The following is a 23,801-nucleotide window of genomic DNA, read 5'->3' on the forward strand; positions in this document are numbered from 1 at the left end:
TTCATAGCAATAAGTTCCTACCTTAAGAAGCAAGAAAGCTCCTGCATAAACAGCCTAGATCTATGCCTTAAACTGGACAAAGAACTGAGCCCAAAGTTAGCAGAAAAAAGATAATAATAAAGATTAGAGCAGAAATAAATGAAACAGAGAATGGAAAAACAATCAAAAATATTAATGAGACTAACAGTTGCTTCTTTGAGAAGATAAACAAAACTGACAAACCTTTAGTTAGACTACCCAAGGAAAAGAGAGGACCTTAGTGAACAAAACTATAAATGTAATAGCACACATTACAACTGATACCACAGAAATACAAGGATCATAAGAGGCAACTATTAACAACCATACGTCAACAATCTGGACAACGAAAAAGAAATGCAAAAATTCTAGAAATGTACAAACTGCTAAGACTTAATCAGGAAGAAATAGAAAGTCTGTACAAGTAATCACTAGTAAGGAGATTAAATCAGTAATAAAAAAATCTCCCAATGATGAAAAGCCCAGGGCCAGTTGGCTTCACTGGTGAATTTTATCAAACATTTAAAGAATTAATGCTTTCTCAAACTTTTTAAAAAAATTGAAGAGTTGGGAACACTTTCAAACTCATGAGAAATAGGATTCATCACATTAATAGAATAAAGAAAAAAAAAGTCAAATGATCATCTCATTAGGTGCATAAAAAGCATTTGACAACATTTAACATCCATTCATGATAAGTTAGGTAGGGAAGGAATGTCCTTAAGTATACCATAGGCCATATATGACAAGCCCATAGCTAACATCATGGTCAATGGTGAGAGGCTCAAAGCTTTCCCAATAAGATCAGGAATAAGACAAGGGCACCCACTCCCACCACTCCTTTTCAATACAGTACTGGAAATCCTTGTCAGAGCCATCAGGTATGAAAAATAAAAGGCATCAACATTGTTAAGGAAGAGGTAAAACTGTCTGTTTGCAGATGACATGATTTTATATAGATAAAATCCTAAAGACTCCACCAAAAAACTGTTAGATCTAACCAATAAATTCATTCAGTAAACTTGCAGGATACAAAATTAACATACAAAAATCAGTAGCATTTATATACAATAACAAATTCTGTGAAAAAGGAAGAAAATGACCCATTTACGATAACATCTAAACAGTACTTATCAATAAATTTAACCAGAGAAGTGAAAAATCTCTACTGTAAGACATTGATGAAAGAAACTGAAGAAGAAACAAATAAATGCAAAGGCATTCCATGTTCATGGATTGGAAAAATTAATGTTAAAATGTCAATCCTACCTAAAGACATCTATAGATTCATTGTAATCCCTATCAAGATTCCAAGAACCTTTTTACAGAAGTAGAAAAAAAATCCTAAAATTGATATGGAACCACACAAACCTCTGAATAGCCAAAGCAGTCCTGATAAAGTGGGAGGCATCCCACTTCTTGAATTTCAAACTATACTATAAAGCTATAGCAATCAAATTGTCAAGTGAGATTCATTGTGGAGGATGCAAAGATGGTTCAATATTTGCCAATCTATCAATGTGATACACCACATTAACAAAATGAAGGACAAAAATCATGATCATTTCAACGATGCATAAAAAGCATTTGGCAAAATTCAACGTTGTTTCATAACCCAAACTCTCAATAAAGTGGGTTTAGAGGGAACATACCTCAACATAATAAAGGCCATTTATGAAAACCCGCAGCTAACATTCTACCCAATGAAGAAAAACAACTAATAATGTTCCCTTTAATATCAGGAATAAGACAAGGATGTCCACTTTAGCCATTTTTATTCAACGTAGTATTGGAAGTCCTAGCCACAGCAATCAGACAAGAAATAAAAGTCATCCAAATGGGTAAGAAAGAAGTATAACTTTCACTATTTGCAAATGACATGATGCTATATATAGAAAACCCTCAGGACTCCACCAAAACACTATTAGAACTGGTAAGTGAATTAAGGTTGCAGAATGCAAAATAAATAAAGAGAAATCCAATCCATTTATATACACTAATAAGTAGCAGAGAGAGAGATTAAGAAAACAATCCCATTTCCAATTTTACCAATAATAATAAAATACATATGAATGAAGTTAACCAAGGAGGGGAAAGAGTTGTATTCTGAAAACTATAAAACCTTGATGAAGGAAACTGAAGACAATACAAATGGAAAGATATTCTATGCTCATGGATTGGTATTGTTAAAATGTCCATACTACCCAGAGCAATCTACAGATTTAATGCAACCTCTATCAAAATAACAGCAGCATTTCCTGCAGAACTGGAACAAATAATCCTAAAATTTTTATGGAACCACAAAAGACCCCAAACACCCAAAGCAGTCTTGAAAAAGAAGAACAAAGTGGCGGTATCACAATCCCACCTGTCAATGTATATTACAAAGCTGTAGCAATGAAAACAGTATGTAACTAGCACAAAAGTAGACACATAAATCAGTGGAACAGAATAGAACACAGAAATAAACTCATGATTATATGGTCGGTTCATCTTTGACAAGGAGGCAAGAATATACAATGGGAAAAAAATCTCTTCAACAAATGGTGCTGCGAAAACTGGACAGCTAACATGCAAAGAATGAAACCGGACCACTTTTTAACACTATACACAAAATAAACACAAAATGGATTAAAGACCTAATTGTGAGACCTGAAACCATAAAAACCCTAGAAGAGAGTACAGGCAGCTATTTCTTTGACATTGGCCGTAGCAGCATCTCCTGAGGCCATGGAAACAAAAGCAAAAATAAACTATTTGGACTCCATCAAAATAAAAAGATAGCAAAGCAAACAATCAACAAAACTAAAAGACAACCTACTGAATGGGAGAAAATATTTGCAAGTGACATATCTGATAAAGGGTTAGTATCCAAAATATATAAAGAACTTATACAAATCAACACCAAAAAACCAAGTAGTCCAATTAAAAATGGGCAGAAGATGGGGCACCTGGGTGGCTCAGTCAGTTAAGCATTCGACTCTTGATTTTGGCTCAGGTCATGATCTCACGGTTCATGGGTTCAATCCCCATATTGGGCTCCATGCTGGCAGTGTGGAGCCTGCTTGAGATTCTCTCTCTCCTCCTCTCTCCCTGAGCCCCAGCCCCCACTCTCGTGTGCATGTACTCTCTCAAGAATAAAACAAAAAGTACAATGAGATATCAGTTCACACCTGTCAGAATGGCTAAAATGAAAAACATGGGAAATAACAGGTGTTGGCAAGGATGTGGAGGGAAAGGAACCCTCGTGTACTGTTGGTGGGAATGCAATCTGGTGCAGCCACTGTGGAAAACGGTATGAAAGTTTCTCAAAACATTAAAAATGGAATTCTCATATGATGCAGTAATTCCACTAGTGGGTATTTACCCAAACAAGATGAAAACACTAATTCAAAAAGAGATATGCACCCATGTTTATTGCTGCATTATTTAAAATAGCCAAGATATGGAAACAGCCCAAGTGTCCTTCAAAAGATGAATGGATGATAGTACACACACACACCCACACACATACAGGAATATTACTCAGCTATAAGAAAAAATGAAATCTTGCCATTTGCAATGGCTGAATCTAGACAGTATAATGCTAAGTGAAATAAATCAGTAAGAGAGAGACAAATACCATGATTTCACTCATCTTGGAATTTAAGAAACAAAGCAAATGAACAAAGAAAATAAAAGAGACAAACCAAAAAAAACAGACTCTCTTTTTTTTCAAAAAATATTTATTTATTTCGGGGGAGGAGGGGCAGACAGCCTGAGAGAGAATCCCAAGCAGGCTCTGGGTTCAGTGTGGAGCCTGATATAGGCCTTGATCTCACAAATGTGAGATCCCAAGCTGAAATCAAGAGCCAGACACTTAACTGACTGAGCCACCCAGGTGCCCCCCAGAAACAGACTGTTAACTATAGAGAACAAACTAATAGTTGCCAGAAGGGAGGTGGGTGGGGGATGAGGGAAATAGGTGAAAAGGATTAAAAGCACACTTATCGTGATGAGCACTGAGTAATGTACACAATTGTTGAATGACTATATTGTACACCGGAAACTAATACAACACTGTATGTTAACTACACTGGAATTTAAAATATTATCTTATTCCAAACAATTGAAAAATATCAATATAAGGCTTGAAACCATGAAAATCCTTGAAGAAAACATAGGAAAAAAGCTCCTGATGGGAGTCTTGGCAATGATGTTTTGGGTAGGGCACCTAAAGCACAAGAAACAAAACTCAAGAATAAGTCAAGCTAAAAATACGCACAGCAAAGGTACAGTCAACAACATCAAAAGAAAATATTTGTAAATGATATATCTGATAAGGGGTCAAAATCTAAAGTATATAAAGAACTCCTACAACTCAACAGCAAAACCCCCAAAAATCCAAATTAAAAAGGAGCAAAAGACCTTACTAGACATTTTCCCAAAAGAAGATATAATGAATGGCCAAGAGGTAACTGAAGAGATACTCACCATCACTAATGATCGGGGAAATGTAAATCAAAACCACAATGAACTATCACCTCACACCTGTTAGAATGGCCATCAAAAAGATAAGAGATAACAAATGCTGTGAGGATGTGGGAAAAAGGGAACCCTGTGCACTGCTGGTGGGACCTTAAGCTGGTACAGCCACTACGGGAAGTATGAAGCCTTGAAACCATGAAAATCACAAAAATTCCCCCCCAAATTACGGACAGAACTACCATATGATCCAGCAATTCCACTTCTGGGAATATATCCAAAGGAAATGAAAACACTAACTTGAAAAGATACCAGCACCCCTATGTTCATAGCAATGGGGTTTATAATAGCCAACATACGGAACTGTCCACTGGCGGGTGAATGGATGAAGAAATTGTGATTATATGCACACACTGGAATATTATTCATCCATAAAAAAATGAGGACATTCTGCCATTTGCAACAACATGGATGGATCTTGACGGCATTATGCTAAGTGATATTAAGCAGAGAAAGACAAAATACCTTTTGTTCTCACTTACATGTGTAATAAAAAAAAAATCCAACTCCTAGAAAAAGAGATCAGATTTGTGGTTACGGGGGGGGGGGGTGGAACTGGAAGAAAGTGGTAGAAATGTACAAACTCCCAGTTATAGGATAAATAAGTCCTAGGGATGTCTTGCCCAGCATGGTGCCTATAATTAGCACTGCTGTATGATGATATATAGGAAAGTAGATCCTAAAAGTTCTCATCACAAAGAAAAAATTCTTTTGCTTTTTTCTTTTTGTATCTATGAGATAAATGGATGTGAAGTAAACTTACTGTGGTAATCATTTCACTATACATATATTGTAAATCAAACCATTATGCTGTTAACCTTAAATTTATAGATGTGTGTCGATTATATCTCAATAAAACCGGAACAAAATAAATAAGAGGGATTCAATAGATGTTAGCTGTTATTGTCACCCCTGCAGGGAAATCAGGAACCATAACTGGGATTCTGTAACTTGTAGGACTTGCTGTGATCAAGGTTAAGTCTTGGACACAAAGGGCAACACAGAAGGCAAGGAAGAAGTTTGCTGGGGGATTGCATTCTCATCCGTGGCCAGTTGTGTGTGAACGAGAACCCTAAGGAAGACTGAGAGAGACAGACCTCAGATGACAAAGAGAAGCAAGCCCAGGCTACAAGGGAGGCAGGCAGGCAGGAAGGCAAGACCAGAGGGGAGCCAGTCTGGCTTGAGGAGACACCCTGGGATGGAACGGAAGACTGGCCCTTGGTTTCCCCACCAGGAGCCAGGGCCTGCCAAGCGCAAGAACTCTGGGGGCCTGAATGACACAGACTTAGCCACTCTCTCTCCTGGAGACCAGTCTACCTGTAGAGCCACTGCCAGGGCAGCTGTGGCCACTTTAGCATATGATGGGAAAGGGGAAGAGGTAGGGAATGGGGACAGAACTTTTTCTGGACACCTATTATTGTAGACTAAAGTTGGGACCAATGTCTGGCTCCAAGGCTCTACATTAGGCCTCAAAAAAAGACCTGGGTTCAAATTCTGGTTGCTATTCACTAGCGAGGCATCTTTGGGAAAGGATCTTCTCTTTACACCTCAGTTTCCCCATTTGTATGACGGTGCTGAAAATAACCTCACACTGAGAAGATTAAAGAAACAGCCTGTGTCGCTGGGGAAATGTAAGCCATTATCAAGCATCTGCTGAATGCATCTAAGGGCAAGGCAGCCCAATCCTGTTGACCACCTGCAGGCGACTATCAGGGAGACTTCTCTCCCCGTTCTGCCCTGGAGCCACACAGAACAAATGCCCCCTCTGCTCCTTCCACGTGGCGGTGACACAGGGTGGTTTCAGACCCCTCCCCTGTCTCCGTATGAACACACACTTGTGTGTTCATTTGGGAGTTCACGGGCAGTACACGCATGTTCTCCTGGGCCCTCTTATGGACAATAGCCTCAGTTTCCTTACGTTGAGCCAGCACTCAGTGCTTTACCTACCTACAGAGTTCACTGCGTCCGCACAACGGTCCCATCGGTAGGTCGCTTCTTTATTAAGATGGAAAAAAATAGAGGGTCTTGGAGAGGCTAAGCTAGTAGGTGGCAGAATCAGAATGTGCAAATCTGGATTGGAATAAGTCGCTCTGACTTGTTGGCCTGCTGGTGCATGTGGGCACATACCTCTGGTCACGGCATTAGAGGGCAAGTATCAGCGGGTGGGGAGAGGTTGGGAGCAACTCTTCATCGGAGCGGGGAAAGTCTCAGAGAAAAGGCCTGCGGTCCACCCTTCCTCCTCTTCCCCATGCCTCCCCCTGCCTCGTGGCCAGCGGGGCCTCCGCCACAAGGTGCATATGTCTTCAATTAAGTAACTGGTCTCCTTCCTGCGCCCCGTTTCCTTACAGAGAAAGCCAGTAGTTTCCGGACCACAACTGCCTTCCCTTACTTGTAGCCAGAGGAGAGGTTGAGGGGGGTTCGGTGCTGCCCATTCCCCAGAAATCTCTTGCTGCAGCTGCAGGTTGGGGAAGAATCGGACTGGCCCTCCAGCTGCCACTTGCCACCTCTCGCTCTGGCCAAGTGACTACCCAGAAGCTGGACCTCAGTGTCTCCACCTGAGGATAGGATGGTTACACTCACCCCGGGGAAGTCACAGACTCCCTGTCTTCACCCCATTCTGCTAGAGCAGGTGCCTCCCGAGCTTTCCTCCAGGGAAGGCCTCTCCCAGTGTCGGGGACCTCTTCCTGAGGTCCGGCTGCCCACGGACCTGCTGTGATGCTCCTGCAGCCCCATGAAGCCCTGCTCGGCCGGGTGTGCTGCTCACCTCTTGGCTCAAGACTAATCAGACCCCGGTGTTCCTCCTGCCTGTTCCCCCAGTGTCTTGTTCCTGTCCTTGTTCCCCAAGAGGGGCCTCCAGGACCTGAGAGGCAGGGACCCCGGAGTCCTCCTGGGGAAGAGGGTACAGCAGGACCCAGGGTGGTGGTGGTGGGGGGGTGGTTGGATGCTATAGAAATGTGGGATGCAGGGCAAAGTGAAGGGCTTGCCAGTGCCCAGATGTCAGGGGCCCTATGCCCAGGGTTCTGGCTCATTCACGTGCTCTGGGACCCCAGGACTGGCTTTTGCACGGAGCGTTTGCCGAGGCTGGCCTAGATGCACGTGGCTCCCAGGTGGCTGTAGCAGTGGCTGCTGGTGGCCGCTGCTATTAGGCCCAGATCACGTGCTCAGAGCTGTCGTGGGGATGCCACATGTTGAAGAGGAAGTGGCAGGGCAGGTGTGGCCATTCCAGGCAGCTGTGGACACAATGGCTCAGAACCGTGCCATCTACCTCCATCCAACAACCGGGGGAAAGGTCAAACTAGAGACAAAGACCACGACCAACAGCAGCAGGAGGGCTTCAGGCACGGCTCGCCACACCGCTGAGTCTTCCCGGAGGACAGTCAGGGCATTAACATGGTGGGGGCAGGATGGTGCTTAACCACATGTTGTCCCCTCTGCTTCGGTGACTCCTGTTTGGAGTCAGGGGCCAAGTGCCAGCTTTTGGTTGCAACCGATGGTAGTGGGTTTGCGGATATCCCCCCCCTACCTTTGAGCTTCCCTTCTGGACAGCAGATGCTGTAAGGTCCTCATGGTGACTTTCAGTAGGTTCTCTAGGGCAGCAAATGACCTTCATATCCCCCCTGCTCCTTTGGGCACAGCAAACCTGACTGAGCAGATTTCGGCTTCCCTGGGATCTGGCCCCTGATAGGAGGACCTTCATCTTGCCAATCAATCCTCACTTTACAGTTAGAAGCATCTTTACCCACATTATGGCCTTCCAGTCTCACCAACCTGGTGGCACCCTATTTCACAGAAAACAAAATTGAGGCCCATGAGGGTAAAGCTACTTTGCCAGAGTTATGGAGTTGGAACAGGAGCAGTGAGCTTTGATTCCCCATTCGCTGCTCTCCCCTCACCAGGCTTAGCACAATTCCTGCTGAGTAGTAAGTGTGGAACAAATGTTACCTTACGGGTGTCACTTGGGATTCCGTAAGGGGTCCCAAGAGGCTCGGTGAATTCTGGCTTTGGAATTCAAGTCCTGGCTGTGTCTATTGCTGAGTGACTTTGTGCAACAAACCAAATCTGTTGACTTTTTTCTTAGCTAGTAACACGGAGACACCTCTTAAGGGCAAAAATTATGAACAAGGTGTGTTTTCTACCCTTAGCCCCTTCCCACGCACAACCAAAGAGGGTTCCTGCCTTGCTTTCCATTTCTCCCACCTCCCCTGGTGCCCCTGGACCTGGCCTTTGCTGTTTTGTAATGCAAAGTCAGGAGAAAGGGGAGCACGGGGAGCACAGAGAGCAATGGAGCCCAAGGACTTGATAGTGAGTTTTGCAGCATGTGAGGACTTGGGTTAGAAACACAGGGTTTCTGTCTCTTTCTACTTCCATTTCTGATACCAAATATGTGGGGTTTTCCCACACCAACAACCGGTTCTCTAACTGGGTGCCCAAAGGTTCAATTCAATTCTGACACTAACTCCCTGGAGTTAGCAGACCTCACAGGTTAAGAGCTCAGTGCCACAAGACTGCCCCCCACTTCAGATGCAACTCCCAGGGCTCTTGCACTTCTGATTAACCAACTACAAATTAGGGGTTTCCTCTTCGGGCTAGAAAACTTGCTAGAATGGTTCATGGAACTCAGGGAAAACACTCTACAATGTCATTTACGACACACCATAATAATGAAGGGTAAAAATGAACACCAGATGAAGAGTTACACAGGGTTAGGTCTGGAAGGGTTCTGAGCACAGGAACTTCTGTTCCTGTGGACTTGAGATGCTCCCCCCTCTCGGCACACAGATGGACTTACCAACCTGGAAGCTCTCTGAACCCTGTTGTTTAGGGTTTTTACGGTGGTTGCACTACTCAGGCATAACTGATTAGGTCATTGTTCCTTAGTGATTTACTCAATCTCCAGCCCCTCTCTCTTCCCTGGGTGTGAGGGGTTGTGTTCAAAGTTCCAACCCTCTGATCATGGGGTTGGTTTCTTTGAAAACCAGTCCTTATCCTAAAGCTATCTAGTGACTGAGAGTTACTCCCTTAAGCATAAATTCAGGAGTGGTTGAAAGGGGTTTATTATCAACAACAAGAGATGCTCCTCTCACACCTATCACTCAGGAAACATCAAAGGTTTTAGGAGCTCTGTGCCCGCAACTGAAGACAAAGACCAAATATACAATTCTTATTATATCACAATATTGCAAAGGTATCAATGGGCATTACTCTCAACTGTTCATTTGGATCCCCTTCAGGGTCACAAAACCAAAGCAGATAATGAGTTAGTTAAAATTTTTTTCCTTGGGGGCACTGTCCATTGAGTGTCTGACTTGATTTTGGCTCAGGTCACGATCTCATGGTTCGTGGGATCGAGCCCCATGTGGGGCTCTACGCTGACAGTGTGGAGCCTGCTTGGGATTCTCTGTCTCCCCCTCCCTCAGCCCCTTCCTCCCTTGCATGTGCTCTCTCTCTCTCTCTCAAAATAAGTAAACTTTTATAAAAATAAAACTTTTCTTTTGTTTTTTGGCCAGTTCTTTGGTCGGCACCGCTGGTCTCAGATTGAACCACATGGATTTTCGTGTCCACAGGAGTCACACTTTCTTACAGGATCGTTGTAAAGGTACGAGAATCTTTTGTTAAGTGATTAACAGAGTGCTTACCATAAAGTGTCAGTAAAGCAGCACTTCTGACTGTATTCTGTTGTGCTGTTTTCTTGTAGCCTGGGACAGCAAGCTGAGAGAGCCAACAGTTCATGAAAACTCAGTGTCCACTGACCGTCTACTCCCTGTCCATTTCTCCCCCTCTTTACCCTTCACGAGTCTAACACATGATAGAATCAGGCATAGTCCTGGGTGTGACTGGGAAGGAATGGGACCATTCTATTCCATTGGGGGAACTTATTAGCTAGCTATGAACAACGCTCAAGCACCACATGTGGACAGCTGCCATGCTGAGGAGGAATAAGGCCTGTTCTGTGGGGACCCCATGGAAGGGTGGTACCAGGCTTTTGGGTGAGAGGGGCAGACTAAGCTTAGTGTCGGGGAGGCTTTGCCAGCAGAGATGTCCAAGGGTGAAGTATGCTGGCTTGGGAATTGAGGAGTTGTCCATCAGGGGGTATAGATGTGAAGGACGGGCAACCCTTGCTCACTGCAGAAAGGATTCAAAATCAGGATGGGAGCCTGGACTAGGGGACCCTGAAGGCTTTGACTCCTGGGATTCTCTGATTCTTGTAGACACTACAACCAAATGTGGACAACCTCTAGCGTAATGAACACACAGCCAGCAGCTGTTCCCCCTTCTGCCTAAGAGCATTGCCTCCACTGCCCAGAAGAAGTGAATTCTAGGAGGAAGGACAGAGCCCTGATTGGTCCTCCTAGCCTTCTGTCCTGTTCACACAACTGTCCTCCCCCTTTGTGAACTCATCAGCTGCTGTTCCCCAACCTTTTGCTTATACAGATATGGGGGAAGGGAAGGTGGCATGGGTGGGAGGTTTATCCTGGACCTAGGTGATGGAGGGAGGATTTCCATGGGGAGCCAGTTTCCCCCTCATCTCCTACATAAGGCAAGATGATGCTAGCTGTTAAGACAAACTTCCAAATCTCAGTTGTCTAATTCATTACATGTTTATTTCTTGCTCAGGTAAAATGCAATTGACATCAGTGGGGTAGAGGGGCCTCTGATCTGCACAGATGTACAAGAACCCAGGCTAACAGAAGCACTGACATCTTTGGTCAGTGATTTCCAGACTCACCTTGGGCACGGACAGGCAGTTAGAGAGGAGGGTGGTCAAGGAGATTTTGTAAGCCAGGCCTGAAAGTAGCATGCCTCACTTCTACCACATTCCAAGTGGGAACTTGGTCTTAGGGCCCTATCTACAAGTCAAGGGGCTAGGAACTGTAGTCATTGTCAGGGCAGACGCTTCCTGGGAACAACTGCACTGTGGAGGGGGAGCATGAGGCACTGGCAGACAGCTAGCCGTCCCTGACATATCCCTTTACCACGGACCTCCCTCCTCAGGCTCTGCCAATTTGCACACACACCAGGTAATGAGCCCCTTGAGCTCAAGGACATCCTTTGCATCCCCAGTGCTTAGCTCAATGGCAGGTCACAGGCAGAGCTTCAGCTATCTGGTGGGTGAACAAAGGCTTCAGTAGCATTTTGCTTGTTAAAAATACAGATGCCTAGTAGAAAACACTTTGGTAGTCCCTCAGAAAGTTAAACCTAAGTTATATCCTTCTGTTGCATTGACCCTTTTATCATTATGTAATGCCCTTGCCTCATTATAGTCTGTGTTAAAGTCTGTTTTGTCTGGTATAAGTATAGCTATCCCAGCTTTCTTTTGGTTTTCATTTGCATGGAACATCTTTATTCATCCCTTCACTTCTCGTCTGTGTGTGCCCTGACATCTGAAGTGAGTCACTTTTGGGAGGCATATAAATGGGTCTTGTCTTGTGGTTGTTTGTTTGTTTTGTTTGTTTCATCTACTTAGCTGCTCTGTCTTTTGGAGAATTTAGTCCACTTACATCAAAAGCAATTATTAATATGTATGTACTTAAAGTCATTTTGTTCATTGTTTTCTGGCTTTGCTGTAGTTCTTCTCTGCTCCTTTCTACTTCTTTTGCGCTCTTCCTTTGCGGTTTGATGACTTCTTTAGTTGTATGCTTAGCTTTTATTCCAGTTGTCTTCTGTGTATCTGCTGTAAGTTTTTGGTTTTATTGTTACCATAAGGCTTACATATAACAACCTATGTTTATAACTATTTTAAATTGATAAGTTTAAATGCGTTCTATACATTTTTACTCTATCCCCACCCACATTTTATGTTTTTGATGTCACATTTTACATTTTTTAAAAGTAGGCTCCGTGCCCAATATGGGGCTTGAACTCATGACCCAGAGTTCAAGAGTTGCATGTTCTACCGACTGAGTTAGCCAGGTGCCCCCATATTTTACATTTTTATCTTGTGTATCCTTTAACTAATTTTTGCAGCTACAGTTATTTTTGCTACATTTGTCTTTTAACCTCTGTACTAGCATATTTATGCACCAAACATAGTAGCACCTAAATACGTAAAGCAAATATTAACAGACCTGAAAGAAATAGACAGCAATACAGTAATAGTGGGGGACTTTAATACCTCACATCAATGGATAGATCATCCAGACAGAAAATCAATAAGGAAACATCCACCTTAAACAACATATTAGACAGGAAGAGCTTAACAGGTATAAACAGAACATTCCATCTAAAAGCAGCAGAATAAGCATTCTTCTCAAGTGCACATGGAATATTCTACAGGATAGATCATATGTTAGGCCACAAAACAAGTCTTAATAAGTTTAAGACTGAAGTCATATCAAGCAGCTTTTCCAACCACAATGATATGAAACTAGAAATCAGTTTCACGAAGAGAATCACAAATATGTGGAGATTAAACAACAATTGGTAAATAAATTTAAAAAAATCAAGACAAATGAAAATGGAAATACAACATACTAAAATTTATGGGATGCAGATCATAATGATACATGCCTACCTCAAGTTCACAGTGATACATGCCTACCTTAAGAAACAAGAAAAACCTCAAGCATCCTAACTTTACACTCAAGGAACTAAAGAAATAAGAACAAATGAAGTCCAGTTAGTAGAAGGAAGAAAATAACAAATGTTGGAGTGAAAAATAAATGAAATAAAGACAACAGAAAAGATCAGTCAAACTAAGAACTGGCTCTTTGAGAAGATATAATTGACATACTTTGAACTAGACTCATCCAGAAAAAAAAGATGGCTCAAAAAATAAAATCAGAAATGAAAAAGGAGGCACTGATACCAAAGAAATGCAAAGGATCATAACAGACTGCTATGAGCAATTATATCTACAAATTAAACAACCAGTAAGAAATGGATAAAGTCTTAGAAACATACAACTTTCTAAGACTAAATCATGAAGAAAAAGAAAATATGAATAGACTGGTTTTCAGTAAGGAGATTTAATCAGTAATCAAAAACCTCCTCCCCACCCTCCCCTGCAAAACAATAGTCCAGGACCAGATGGCTTCTCTGGTGAATTCTACCAAATATTTGAAGAATGAATACCAATCCTTTTCAAACAGTTCCAAAAAATAGAAACACCCCCAAACTCATTTTACAAGGCTAGCATTACCCTGATTCCAAAACCCAACAAGGACACCACAAAAGAACATTACAGACTAACATCACTGATGAACATAGATGCTAAAATCCTCAACAAAATGTTAGCAAACCCAATTCAACAATACATTAACTCTTTTTAAATTTTTTTTAATGTGTATTTATTTGAGAGAGAGAGAGAGAGACAGAGAGAGAGACAGAGACAGAAAGAGGGAGAGGGGCAGAAAGAGAGAGGGAGACACAGAATCTGAAGCAGGCCCCAGGCTCTGAGCTATTGGCACAGTGCCTGATACAGGGCTTGAACTCAAGAGCTGTGATATCATGACCTGAGCTGAAGTTGGACACTTAGCTGACTGAGCCGCCCAGGCGCCTCAACAATATGTTAAAAGGAGCATATACCATGGTCAAGTGCAATTTATTTCAAGGATGCAACGATAGTTCAATATTTTCACAAAGCCAGTGTGTTACAGCACATTAACAAGAGGCTAAAAGTCATATGATGATCTCAGCAGATGCAAAAAAAAAAAAACATCTGACAAAAATCAAAATCCATTTATGAAAAAAGATTTCAACCACGTGGGTATAGAAGGAACTTACCTCAATATAATAAAGGCTTTTTATGCCAAGCCCATATCTAACATCATCCTCAATGATGAAAACCCAGAAGCCTTTTCTCTAAGATCAGGAATAAGACAAAGATGTCCACTCTTGTCACTTTTACTCAACATAGTATTGGAAGTCCTAGCCAGAGCAATTAGGGAAGAAATAAAAGCTTTTGTATGGAACCAAAAAAGACCCTGAATAGTCAAAGCAATCTTGAAAGAACAAAACTGGAGGGTCATAATCCCACAAATCAAGATATACTACAAAGCTGTTGTAATCAAAACAGAATGGTACCTGCACAAAAAAAGACACATAGATCAATGGAATAGAATAGAGCCCAGAAATAAACCCACGATTATATGGTCAATTAATCTGCGACCAAGGTGGCAAGAATATACAGTGGGAAAAAGACAGTCTTTTCAATAAATGGTGCTGGGGAAACTGGACGGCCACATGCAAAAGAATGAAACTGGACCACTTTCTTACACCACACACAAAACAAACTCAAAATGGATTAAAGGCCTAAACATGAGACCTGAAACCATAAAATTCCTATAAGCAAGCACAGGCAGTAATTTTTCTCACATTGGCCATAGCAACATTTTTTGACGTTTATCTCCTGTGGTAAGGGAAAGAAAAGCAAAAATAATCTATTGGGACTCCATCAAAATAAGAAGCTTCTGCACAGCAAAGGAAACCATCAACAGAACTAAAAGACAACCTACTGAATGGGAGAAGATATTTGCAAATGACACATATGATAAAAGGTTAGTATCCAAAATATATAAATAACTTATACAACTCAACACCAAAACCCCAAATAATCCATTTAAAAATGGGCAGAAGACATGAACAGACATTTCTCCAAAGAGGACTTGCACATGGCCAACAGACACATGAAAAGATGCTCAACATCACTCATCATCAGGGAAATACAAATGAAAACCACAAGGGGATATCACTTCACCCCTGTCAGAATGGCTAAAATAAAAAACAAGAGACATTGGCAAGGATGTGGAAAAAAGGAACTCTGGTGTACTATTGTTAGAAATGCAAACTGGTGCAGCCACTGTGGAAAACAGTATGGAGGTTCCTCAAAAAGTTAAAAATAGAATTATCATATGATCAGTAATTTCATTGGTGAAAACACTAATTTAAAAAGAGATATACATGCTTATGTCTATTGCAGCATTATTTACAATCGCCAAATTATGGAAGAAACACAGTGTCCACTGATGGATGAATGAAGTATACACACTCACACACACATACTCACACACATAGAATGGACTATTACTCAGCCATATAAAAGAATGAAATCCTGCCTTGTGCAATGACATGGATGAATCTAGAGAGTATAATGCTAAGTGAAACAAGCCAGTCAGAGAAAGACAAATACCATGATTTTATTCATCTTGGGAATTTAAGAAAAAAAAACAACCCAAAGAACAAAGAAAAAAAAAAAAGAGACAAACCAAAAAACAGACTCAACTATAGAGAACAAATTGGTGGCTGTGATGAGCAATGAGGAAGGTATAGAATTGTTGAATGACTATCTTGTACATCTGAAACTAATATAACACTGTTTATTATATAGGAATAAAACAAAAAAATAAAACTAATAAAAGACATCCAAATTGTAATGGAAGAAGTGAAACTGTCACTTTGGCAGATGGTTGGTTATTATATACAGAAAACCCTAGACTCTACCATAAGATTGTTAGAACTAATCAGTGAATTTGATAAAATACAAAATCAACATATGAAAATGTTTTGTGTTTCTATACACTAATACTAGAAAGAGAAATTAAGAAAGCCATCCCATTTAAAACCACATCAGAGAGAATAAAATACCTAGGAATAAATTCAACTAAGGAAATCAAAGACCTGTACACTGAAAACTATAACACTGATGAAAGAAATTGACAAGGACACAAATAAATAGCAAGGTATTCCCTACTCATAGATTGCAAGAATTAATATTGTTAAACTGTCCCTATTGCTCAGAGCCGTCTATAGATTCATTGTAATCCTAATCAAAATTCCAATGGCATTTTCACAGAAACAGAACAAAGAATCCTAATATTGGAATTGAACTACAAAGGATCTGGAATAGCCAAAGCAATCTTGAGAAAGAACAAAGCTAGAGGCATTATGCTCCCTGATTCCAAACTATATTACAAAGCTATAGTCATCCAAAGGGTATGGTATTGGCATAAAAAGAGACACATAGATCAATGGGACAGAACAGAGAATTGAGAAATAAACCCACACATATATGGTCAATTAACTCACAACAAGGAGACATAAATATAAAATGGGGACAAGACAGTCTTTTCAATAAATGTTGGGAAAACTAGACAGCCACATGCAAAAGAATGAAACTAGACCACTATCTTACACCTTGCACAAATGTTAACTCAAAATGGATAGACTTGAACATAAGACCTGCAACCACAAAACTCCTAGAACGAAACAAAGGGGTTAAGCTTCTTGATGTTGGTCTTGGTGAGGTGTTTTTAGATCTGACTCCAAACACAAAAATAAGTGGGATTACACCAAACTAAAAAGCTTTTGCACAGGCAAAGAAATCGTCAACAAAATGAAGAGGCAACGTGCTGAAAAGGAGAAAATATTTGCCAAGTATGTATCTGCTAAGGGGCTAATATTCAAAATGCATGAAGAACACACACAACTCAATAGCAAAAAAAAAAAAAAAAAAAAAAATCCAATTAAAAAATGGGCAGAGGACCTGAATAGACATTTTTCCAAAGTAGGTATACAAATGGCCAACAGACACATGAAAAGATGCTCAGCATCACTCATCATCAGAGAAATACAAATCAAAACTACAGTGAGATATCAACTCACACCTGTCAGAATGGCTACCAAAAAGACAAGATAAACAGGTGTTGGCAAGCATTTGGAGAAAAGGGAACCCTTATGCACTGTTGGCAGGAATATAAATTTGTGCGGCCACTCTGGAAAAGAGTACGGAGGCTCCTCAAAAAGTTAAAAATAGAACTACCACGTGATCTAGCAATTCTGCTTCTGGGTATCTATTCAAAGAAGACCAAGACATTAATTTGGAAAGCTATATGTGCCTTTATGTTCGTTGTAGCATTATTTACAATAGCCAAGATATGGAAACAACTAAGCGTCCACTGATGGATGAGTGGATAAAGATGTGGTACAATTCACAATGGGATTCTACTGGAATACAACGGAATACTACTCAGCCATAAAACAGAGTGAAATCTTGCCATTTGTGACAACCTGGATAGATCTCGACGGCATTGTGTGCTAAACCAACTTGGTCAAAGACAAAAACTGTACGGCCTCACTTCTATGTGGACTCTAACCAAAAAAAAAAAACCCAAGCTCATAGATACAGAGAACAGATTGGCGGTTGACAGGTTGACAGGGGTGTGGTCTGGGGTAGGTGAAATGGCTGAAGGGGATCAAAAGGAAAAAAAAAAAAACAACTACCAGTTATAGTTAACAGGGATGCAATATGCATGGGGACTATAGCTAAAACTACTTTGTGGCATATTTGAAAGTTGCTGAGAGAGTAAATCTTAAAAGTTTTCACTAGAAGAACAAACACTTGTAACTATGTACCGTGAAGGATATTAACTAGACTTATTGTGGGGATCGTATTGCAATGTATACAAATACCAAATCATTACATCGTACACCTGAAACCAGTATAATGTTATATGTCAATTATACCTCAATGAAAATATTTTTTTTCATAAAAATGTTAAACATAGAATTATCATTTGATTTAGAAATTGCACTGCTAGTTATATATCCAAAGACTTGAAAACAGGGATTCAAACGGGAACTTACGTACTGATGTTTATGCATTAGTATTCATAATAGCCGAAGGAAACAACTCAAGGGTCCATCAATAATGGGATTAAGGGGCACCTGGGTGGCTTGGTTGGCTAAACATCAGACTTCGGCTCGGGTCATGATCTCACGGTTCCTGAGTCTGAGCCCCACGTCGGGCTCTGTGCTGACAGCTCAGAGCCTGGAGCCTGCTTCGGATTCTGTGTCTCCCTCTCTGCCCCCTACCCCACCCCTATCCCACTCAAGCTCTGTCTCTCTCACTCTCAAGAAAGAATACATAAACATTAAACAATTTTTTTTAAAGCAATGGGATTAAAAATGTGGTCTATACATACCTATAATGGAATACCATTCAGCCTTAAAAAGGAACAAAATTCTCATACGGGCTACAACATGGATTATACTTGCAAACATACTAAGTGAAAGAAGCCAATAGAAAGGACAAAGACCCTATGAGTGATCATGGAGTAGTCAACTTAACAGAGACAGAAAGTAGAATGGTGGTTGCCAGGGCTGGGAGGAAGGGAGTGTGGGCGTTTAATGAATATAGAGTTTTTGTTTGCAGACCTGGCAAAGTTCTGGAAATGGGTAGTGGCGATGGTGGCACAAAGTGAATGTTCTTAACGCCACTGAACTGTCAACTTAAAAATGGTTAAAATGGTAAATTTCCCTGTGGCTCTCTTATCATACACACACACACACACACACACACACACACACACACACACAAATACAAATGCCTGGAGTCCAGGCCCACAAATTGTGATTCAGTTGGGATTGAACAAGCTCTTCAGGTGAATCTGATGCTTAACTAGGTTTGAGCCCCACTACTCTAGCTCTCTCTGATTGTTGCCAGGAGAGAGCAGGGGAGATGTCTCTCTGAATCCTTCCAGTGCTCTAGGGTGCACGTGAGTCCTCTGGGGAGTTTGTTAAACTACAGATTCTGATCCAGTGGGTCTGGAGTGAGGCCTAAGAACGTCCCTTTCTAGCAAGGTCCTGGGCGATGCTGACGCTGCGTGTCTGTGGCCTGTGCTTTGACTACCAGTGCTCTAGAGACAGACAGTGGCCTCATCTGTGGTGGACAGAGTGGAGGTCTGGAAAGGAGCAAGGAAGTGTGTGGGATGATGACTCCAGACAGTTTCGTGGTAACTAACTGGGGGTTTGGCTGACTTTGGAACTCGCTTCCGGGGACAGTTCAGACAGGTGGGTCTGCAGTTTACCTAAAGGACATACCGAGGCCAGAGATGATCAGCACACAACACTGTGGATTCTGCACAAGTCTGTTTGAATTTCTGCCCCTTGTGTTTGAGAGTTAAGGATCCAGAGCTAGCTTGACCACAAGTGAAACTGGCTCGTTCACCTTTGATGCTCTGTTGCCTCTCCAAATCCGTCTCATCCTGCCTGGCCCACCGCGGCCCCCAGAGCTCAGTCCGTCCCTCCCTCCCGAACACCGCCTCGTGACAGAATGAGGTACATCAGGCTCCCCGTTCCATCCAGCCCCGGCATGTTGGCTCACCTCTCGGAGTCAGTCACTCACGGCTCCACACTGACCGCCTTCCGGACAGTCAGTCCAGCTGGTCTCCCTGGTCCTGGCAGACGCCCCGCCTGCAACGTCCTAGGGACAGAACTGCAGCTCAGCCTCTGAGCGAGCACAACCCCGGGCAGTGTGGCTCTATGGTTAAGGAATCAGACACCCTGGGCCTCGGATCTAAGTGCACCTTTTCCTGCCCCTCTGACCTTGGATGAGTTACTTAAGTCCCCACACCCCAGCTTGTCACCAGTCAGACGGAGACTGTGACACCTGCCTCCCAAAACTGCATTGAGGTCACATGGGCCGACACGAGGAAAGCCTTCTGCCCAATACCTGGCACATGGAGAGCTCGGTAATGTACGGTCACAACAGGGTTTCCCTCTGCGACCTTAAGCAGGTGCCTCTATTCTACTCTAGATTTGTTCATTCCCTCATGCTGGTCCGGGTTGGGTCCGGTTCGTGTTTCCCCAGTGTCCAGCGCAGGTGGGGGCGGGGCGCAGAACGGGGGCGGGCTCTCAGCCCCCATCTAGAACTCCCAGGCTGGATCATTGTGCTTGCAGTTCGGGAGGTGACCTGCAGATGGCGCACGCAGCCACGGGAGGCGTCCTGCCTGGCTACTGAAGGAGTGAAGCTGGGCTATCAGCCGGTGTCTGGAAGGCAGGCCCTTCGCATTATTCTCATTATTGCTGTTGGCTGGTTCTCTGGGTTGGGTCCTCGGCGTGGGGGCTGAAATGGAGTTTCCCCTGGGCCTAGGAGTCACCACGGAGAACAAGGCCTCTGCCCCCGCCCCTGTCATGGTGCCTACCCCCTTACCTTGTACCGGGGACGCTCACAGGGACAGCTCCTCTGTATCCCACACTCCCTGGGTGCTCACGGAGTGTTTGAGGAAGGAGTCGCTTTTTGGAAAGGGCTTCCATTAAAGGTCATGCCTCCCAGGCAGGGTCTTGCTGTGGCCCAGACGGGCAGGGACAGCTCACCTGCATCCTGCACAAAGCCCTCCGTTCTTCTCCAGCCCTCTGGGCCCCTTCCCAGTCCCTCCTCTCAGCTTCCGGGGGTACGGCAGGTCTCAGAGACTCACCTTCCTTCCAGATTCCCGATCCAGAGCTCAGCCTTCACTTGGGGGCACTGAACCCCCTATGTGCTTCTTAGGTGCACTGTCTTTTCACCCAGGGGTTCCTGGCCGTGCTGGAGGGAGGAGGGAAATGGCCACCTGCGGTCTTTCCGTCTCCTCCGCCTACTCAAACCTGAACGTCCTCGGAGGCCCCGCCCACACGTCCTTTCAGCAGATAAGGACCCTGGCGCATCTGCCTGTGCCCACGTTCCCTTCCACCTGGCAACCTGATGCCAACTCCTCCAAAACCAGGCAAGGTCCCCGGCATGCCTGCTGGCCCGTCCTCTTTGGTGGAGCTCCATTTCCCTCCTCCATGAGCCCCTTTCACCTCTCCAAACTCTGATGGCCTCACTCCTTCTCCTTGGCCTCACTTTGCCTTAACAGCCTAGAACTTCCGGCTCTGTCCCAACCCCCAGGATACATAGAATCTCTTCCTCCCCCTCCCAGTTTATAGGCACCTCGTATATGACTTAAGTGAGCACTTGTGGTTTGCCTAGCTTTACTTCCCTGGGCACGGTCATGTTCTCCTGGAGGAGAGAAGCCAGCACTTAGCCTCCCCACCCCCCATTCCAAGCTCCCCAAGCTCTCAGCAACGTTGCCTCATTTTATAGATAAGGAAACTGGCCCGGAGGGGTTTAGGAGCGTGCTCAAAGCCACACCGCTGGCCCCCTTTAGGGGCCGGCCCAGATCTGAGAACAGAACAGGTGCTCAAGAATGCACCCGGGCTAATTAAAAGCCTTTTAAAAAGTTTAACCTGCTGAGCTAAAACCCGCGCTTCTCACAGTCTCCCCATGAGAGATAGCCAGCTAGGCATAGGGGCCTTTCCTTTCTCCCCCCCCTCCCCACTGGCCCTTGCCAGATGGGAAAAAAGCTACCACGTAGAAACATAACCTTTATTGCACACGGCGCTGGGTTTTTTTTCATAGAAAAAGGTATTAACACATAAGCATCTGCAAATTGAAGCAAGTCCTGGTTTTCTTGGAACAGTAAAATCGCATGCAGTGTCTCTGAGTTGGGAGTTTGGTCTTTGTCAAAACCGCCTAGATTGAAAGGAGGGTTGAGTGAGTAGGAGGGAAAAATTGCTGAGTCTTTGTGCCTCTGTCTCAAAATAAGGGGAGAGAAATATATAGATACATAGCTTGTCGACACGTTCCCATCTCCCTATATATGTATATAGATCTCTCCACGCATATTTTGTGGGGTTGGAGGGGTTGATTTGTACTGTTAAATTCTTTGTGCCCTGGCTTCATGGAGAAGAAGAAAATAGTTTCATTTGTACAAAAGAGTTCTATGTACAAGCGTTCATGACTCGGGGGGTTTTCTTTTCGTTGTCGGTTGGTTTCTGTCTGTCAGTTTAATATAAATAATGCAGGAAAACAGCCAAGTTGGTGTATGAGGGCTGGAGGTGCAGACAGGTCCGAGCGTGGGGCCGCTTTTCTCACCGTGCCCCTACACCAGGGTATAGGATTTCGAGTAGGCCCCTGCCCCCTGCTTCTGGGATCTCCCTACCCCCGATGTGCTCATCTCGAGAAGTGAGTCCCTGGAGCCCCCCATTTTGGTGTGTGGGCCCCCGGCCCGCGGAGGCTCGGTGCTGGGGGCCGGAGGGGCGGCACTGGGGGCCGCGGGGGGCTCGGCAGGGGTGGGGCCGGGAGCCGGGGGGGCCGTGCCGGCTGGGGGTGCTGGCATGGCCAGGGTCCTCTGAGGTAAAGTGGCTGTGGAGGCGGCAGCAGGGGCCCCTGGGTGCGGGAGGCCCAAGGGCTTGCTGGCAGGGTCCAAGGTCAGGTGGCGAGCCTGGGTGTGGTAGGTTCGAGCCAGGTTCCGGATGGAAGCCTCTCGGGGTGGGACCACGGGACAGGGCTCGCGCCCATCTGCCTTTCGAAAGAAGGCCTCCGACTTGGCATACAGGGGCAGGTTACAGTAGTCACCTGAAATCACAGAGCCAGAAAAGGTTGGAGGCAGAGGCCTCTGGGAGCCAGCTTGCTCGTGCCACCCCCTACCCCCCAGTCTTTCCCCCGATCTGACCTGGGAGTCCCTCCACAAGCCAGGCAATCGTCAGTTACTTGACCTCTCTGAGCCTCGGTTTCCTTATCGGTGAGATGTGGACAATCGCACTTCCCTATAGGATTACCGTCAGTAGTGAATGAGATCAAATACGGAAAGTGCTTCAGTTACCGTGGCTAGCACATGTAGTAGTTGCTCAATAAATTGATACTTGTTGCTAAATGGCCGATATACGCTGCTCAGCTTCAGCTGGGGGAGAGCTCATTTCTGAAAACCACGACTCCCCACGCTGAGCCTGATTCTGCCTTCCGCCACATATTCTGCCACATAGCAAGCGCCCCCACACCTCCACCTTTCCCACGGCTGCCGTCCAGAGGTCTGAAGTCAGCTACGTGTCCTCACCCCTCTCCTTTCTCACAGGTGGGATCTTCCTGATTTCTCAAACCACCTCCGTATGACACGCTTCCGGGACCCCTGCGCCCTGATCCCTCGGCTCAATAAGCATCCTCACCTGTAAATGTGCCTCTGTCCTGTGACTGTGCCAGGAACTTTCCTTACATGATCTCATTTAGTCCCTGTAGCCCCCTGGATATAGGTTAATACCTGCCCACATTTTGCAAATGAGGAAACTGAGGTTCAGAGAGGTTAAGTGATCTGCCCGGATTCTCCCAGCTAGAAGGGGTAGGGGTGTCATTCAGGGCTGCGAATCTCCAAAGCCTTTGTACTTCGTTACCCTGGGCTCTTCTCTAGATGGTCCCGAGGGCCCCGATCAGCATGGCCACTGAGCAAGGCCAGTAGCGAGCAGACCAGACTGTGCATGATTTGCACGGTATAGTGTGGTCCAGTGCCCGTTGATGGACCCCCCTCTGGTTATCCTACGGCTGTCCCACCAACCCCGAAGGGCGTATGCTCTGGCCAGGCCCCTGGGTCAGACAGTTCCCAGTCAGGCTAGGTCACTGTCCACCATTGAGGTTTGGCCACCATGGGCTGAGCTGCCAGGATTGTTCCTTCGCGTCTGGATTGATCTGAAAG

At 44.2% G+C, this 23,801-nt stretch overlaps 1 protein-coding gene and 1 long non-coding RNA gene across 2 annotated transcripts in view; one reads left to right on the forward strand and one right to left on the reverse strand.

The window, feature by feature from the left end:
- The first annotated feature begins 10,087 nt into the window (after nt 1-10,087).
- LOC122200597 lies at nt 10,088-12,079 on the forward strand. Its single transcript, XR_006193865.1, has 2 exons — nt 10,088-10,138; nt 10,238-12,079. It is a non-coding gene; the product is annotated as an uncharacterized LOC122200597 (long non-coding RNA).
- A 9,596-nt stretch (nt 12,080-21,675) lies between these two features.
- The window catches only part of DSCAML1 (DS cell adhesion molecule like 1), a 349,305-nt gene continuing 347,179 nt past the window's right edge, over nt 21,676-23,801 (reverse strand). The window contains 1 exon segment of the mRNA XM_042906006.1: nt 21,676-22,693. Coding sequence (XP_042761940.1) covers nt 22,218-22,693 — 476 coding nt within the window. The 3' untranslated portion in view covers nt 21,676-22,217.

The sequence above is a fragment of the Panthera leo genome, chromosome D1, assembly GCF_018350215.1.
Source record: "Panthera leo isolate Ple1 chromosome D1, P.leo_Ple1_pat1.1, whole genome shotgun sequence".
NCBI lineage: Eukaryota > Metazoa > Chordata > Mammalia > Carnivora > Felidae > Panthera > Panthera leo.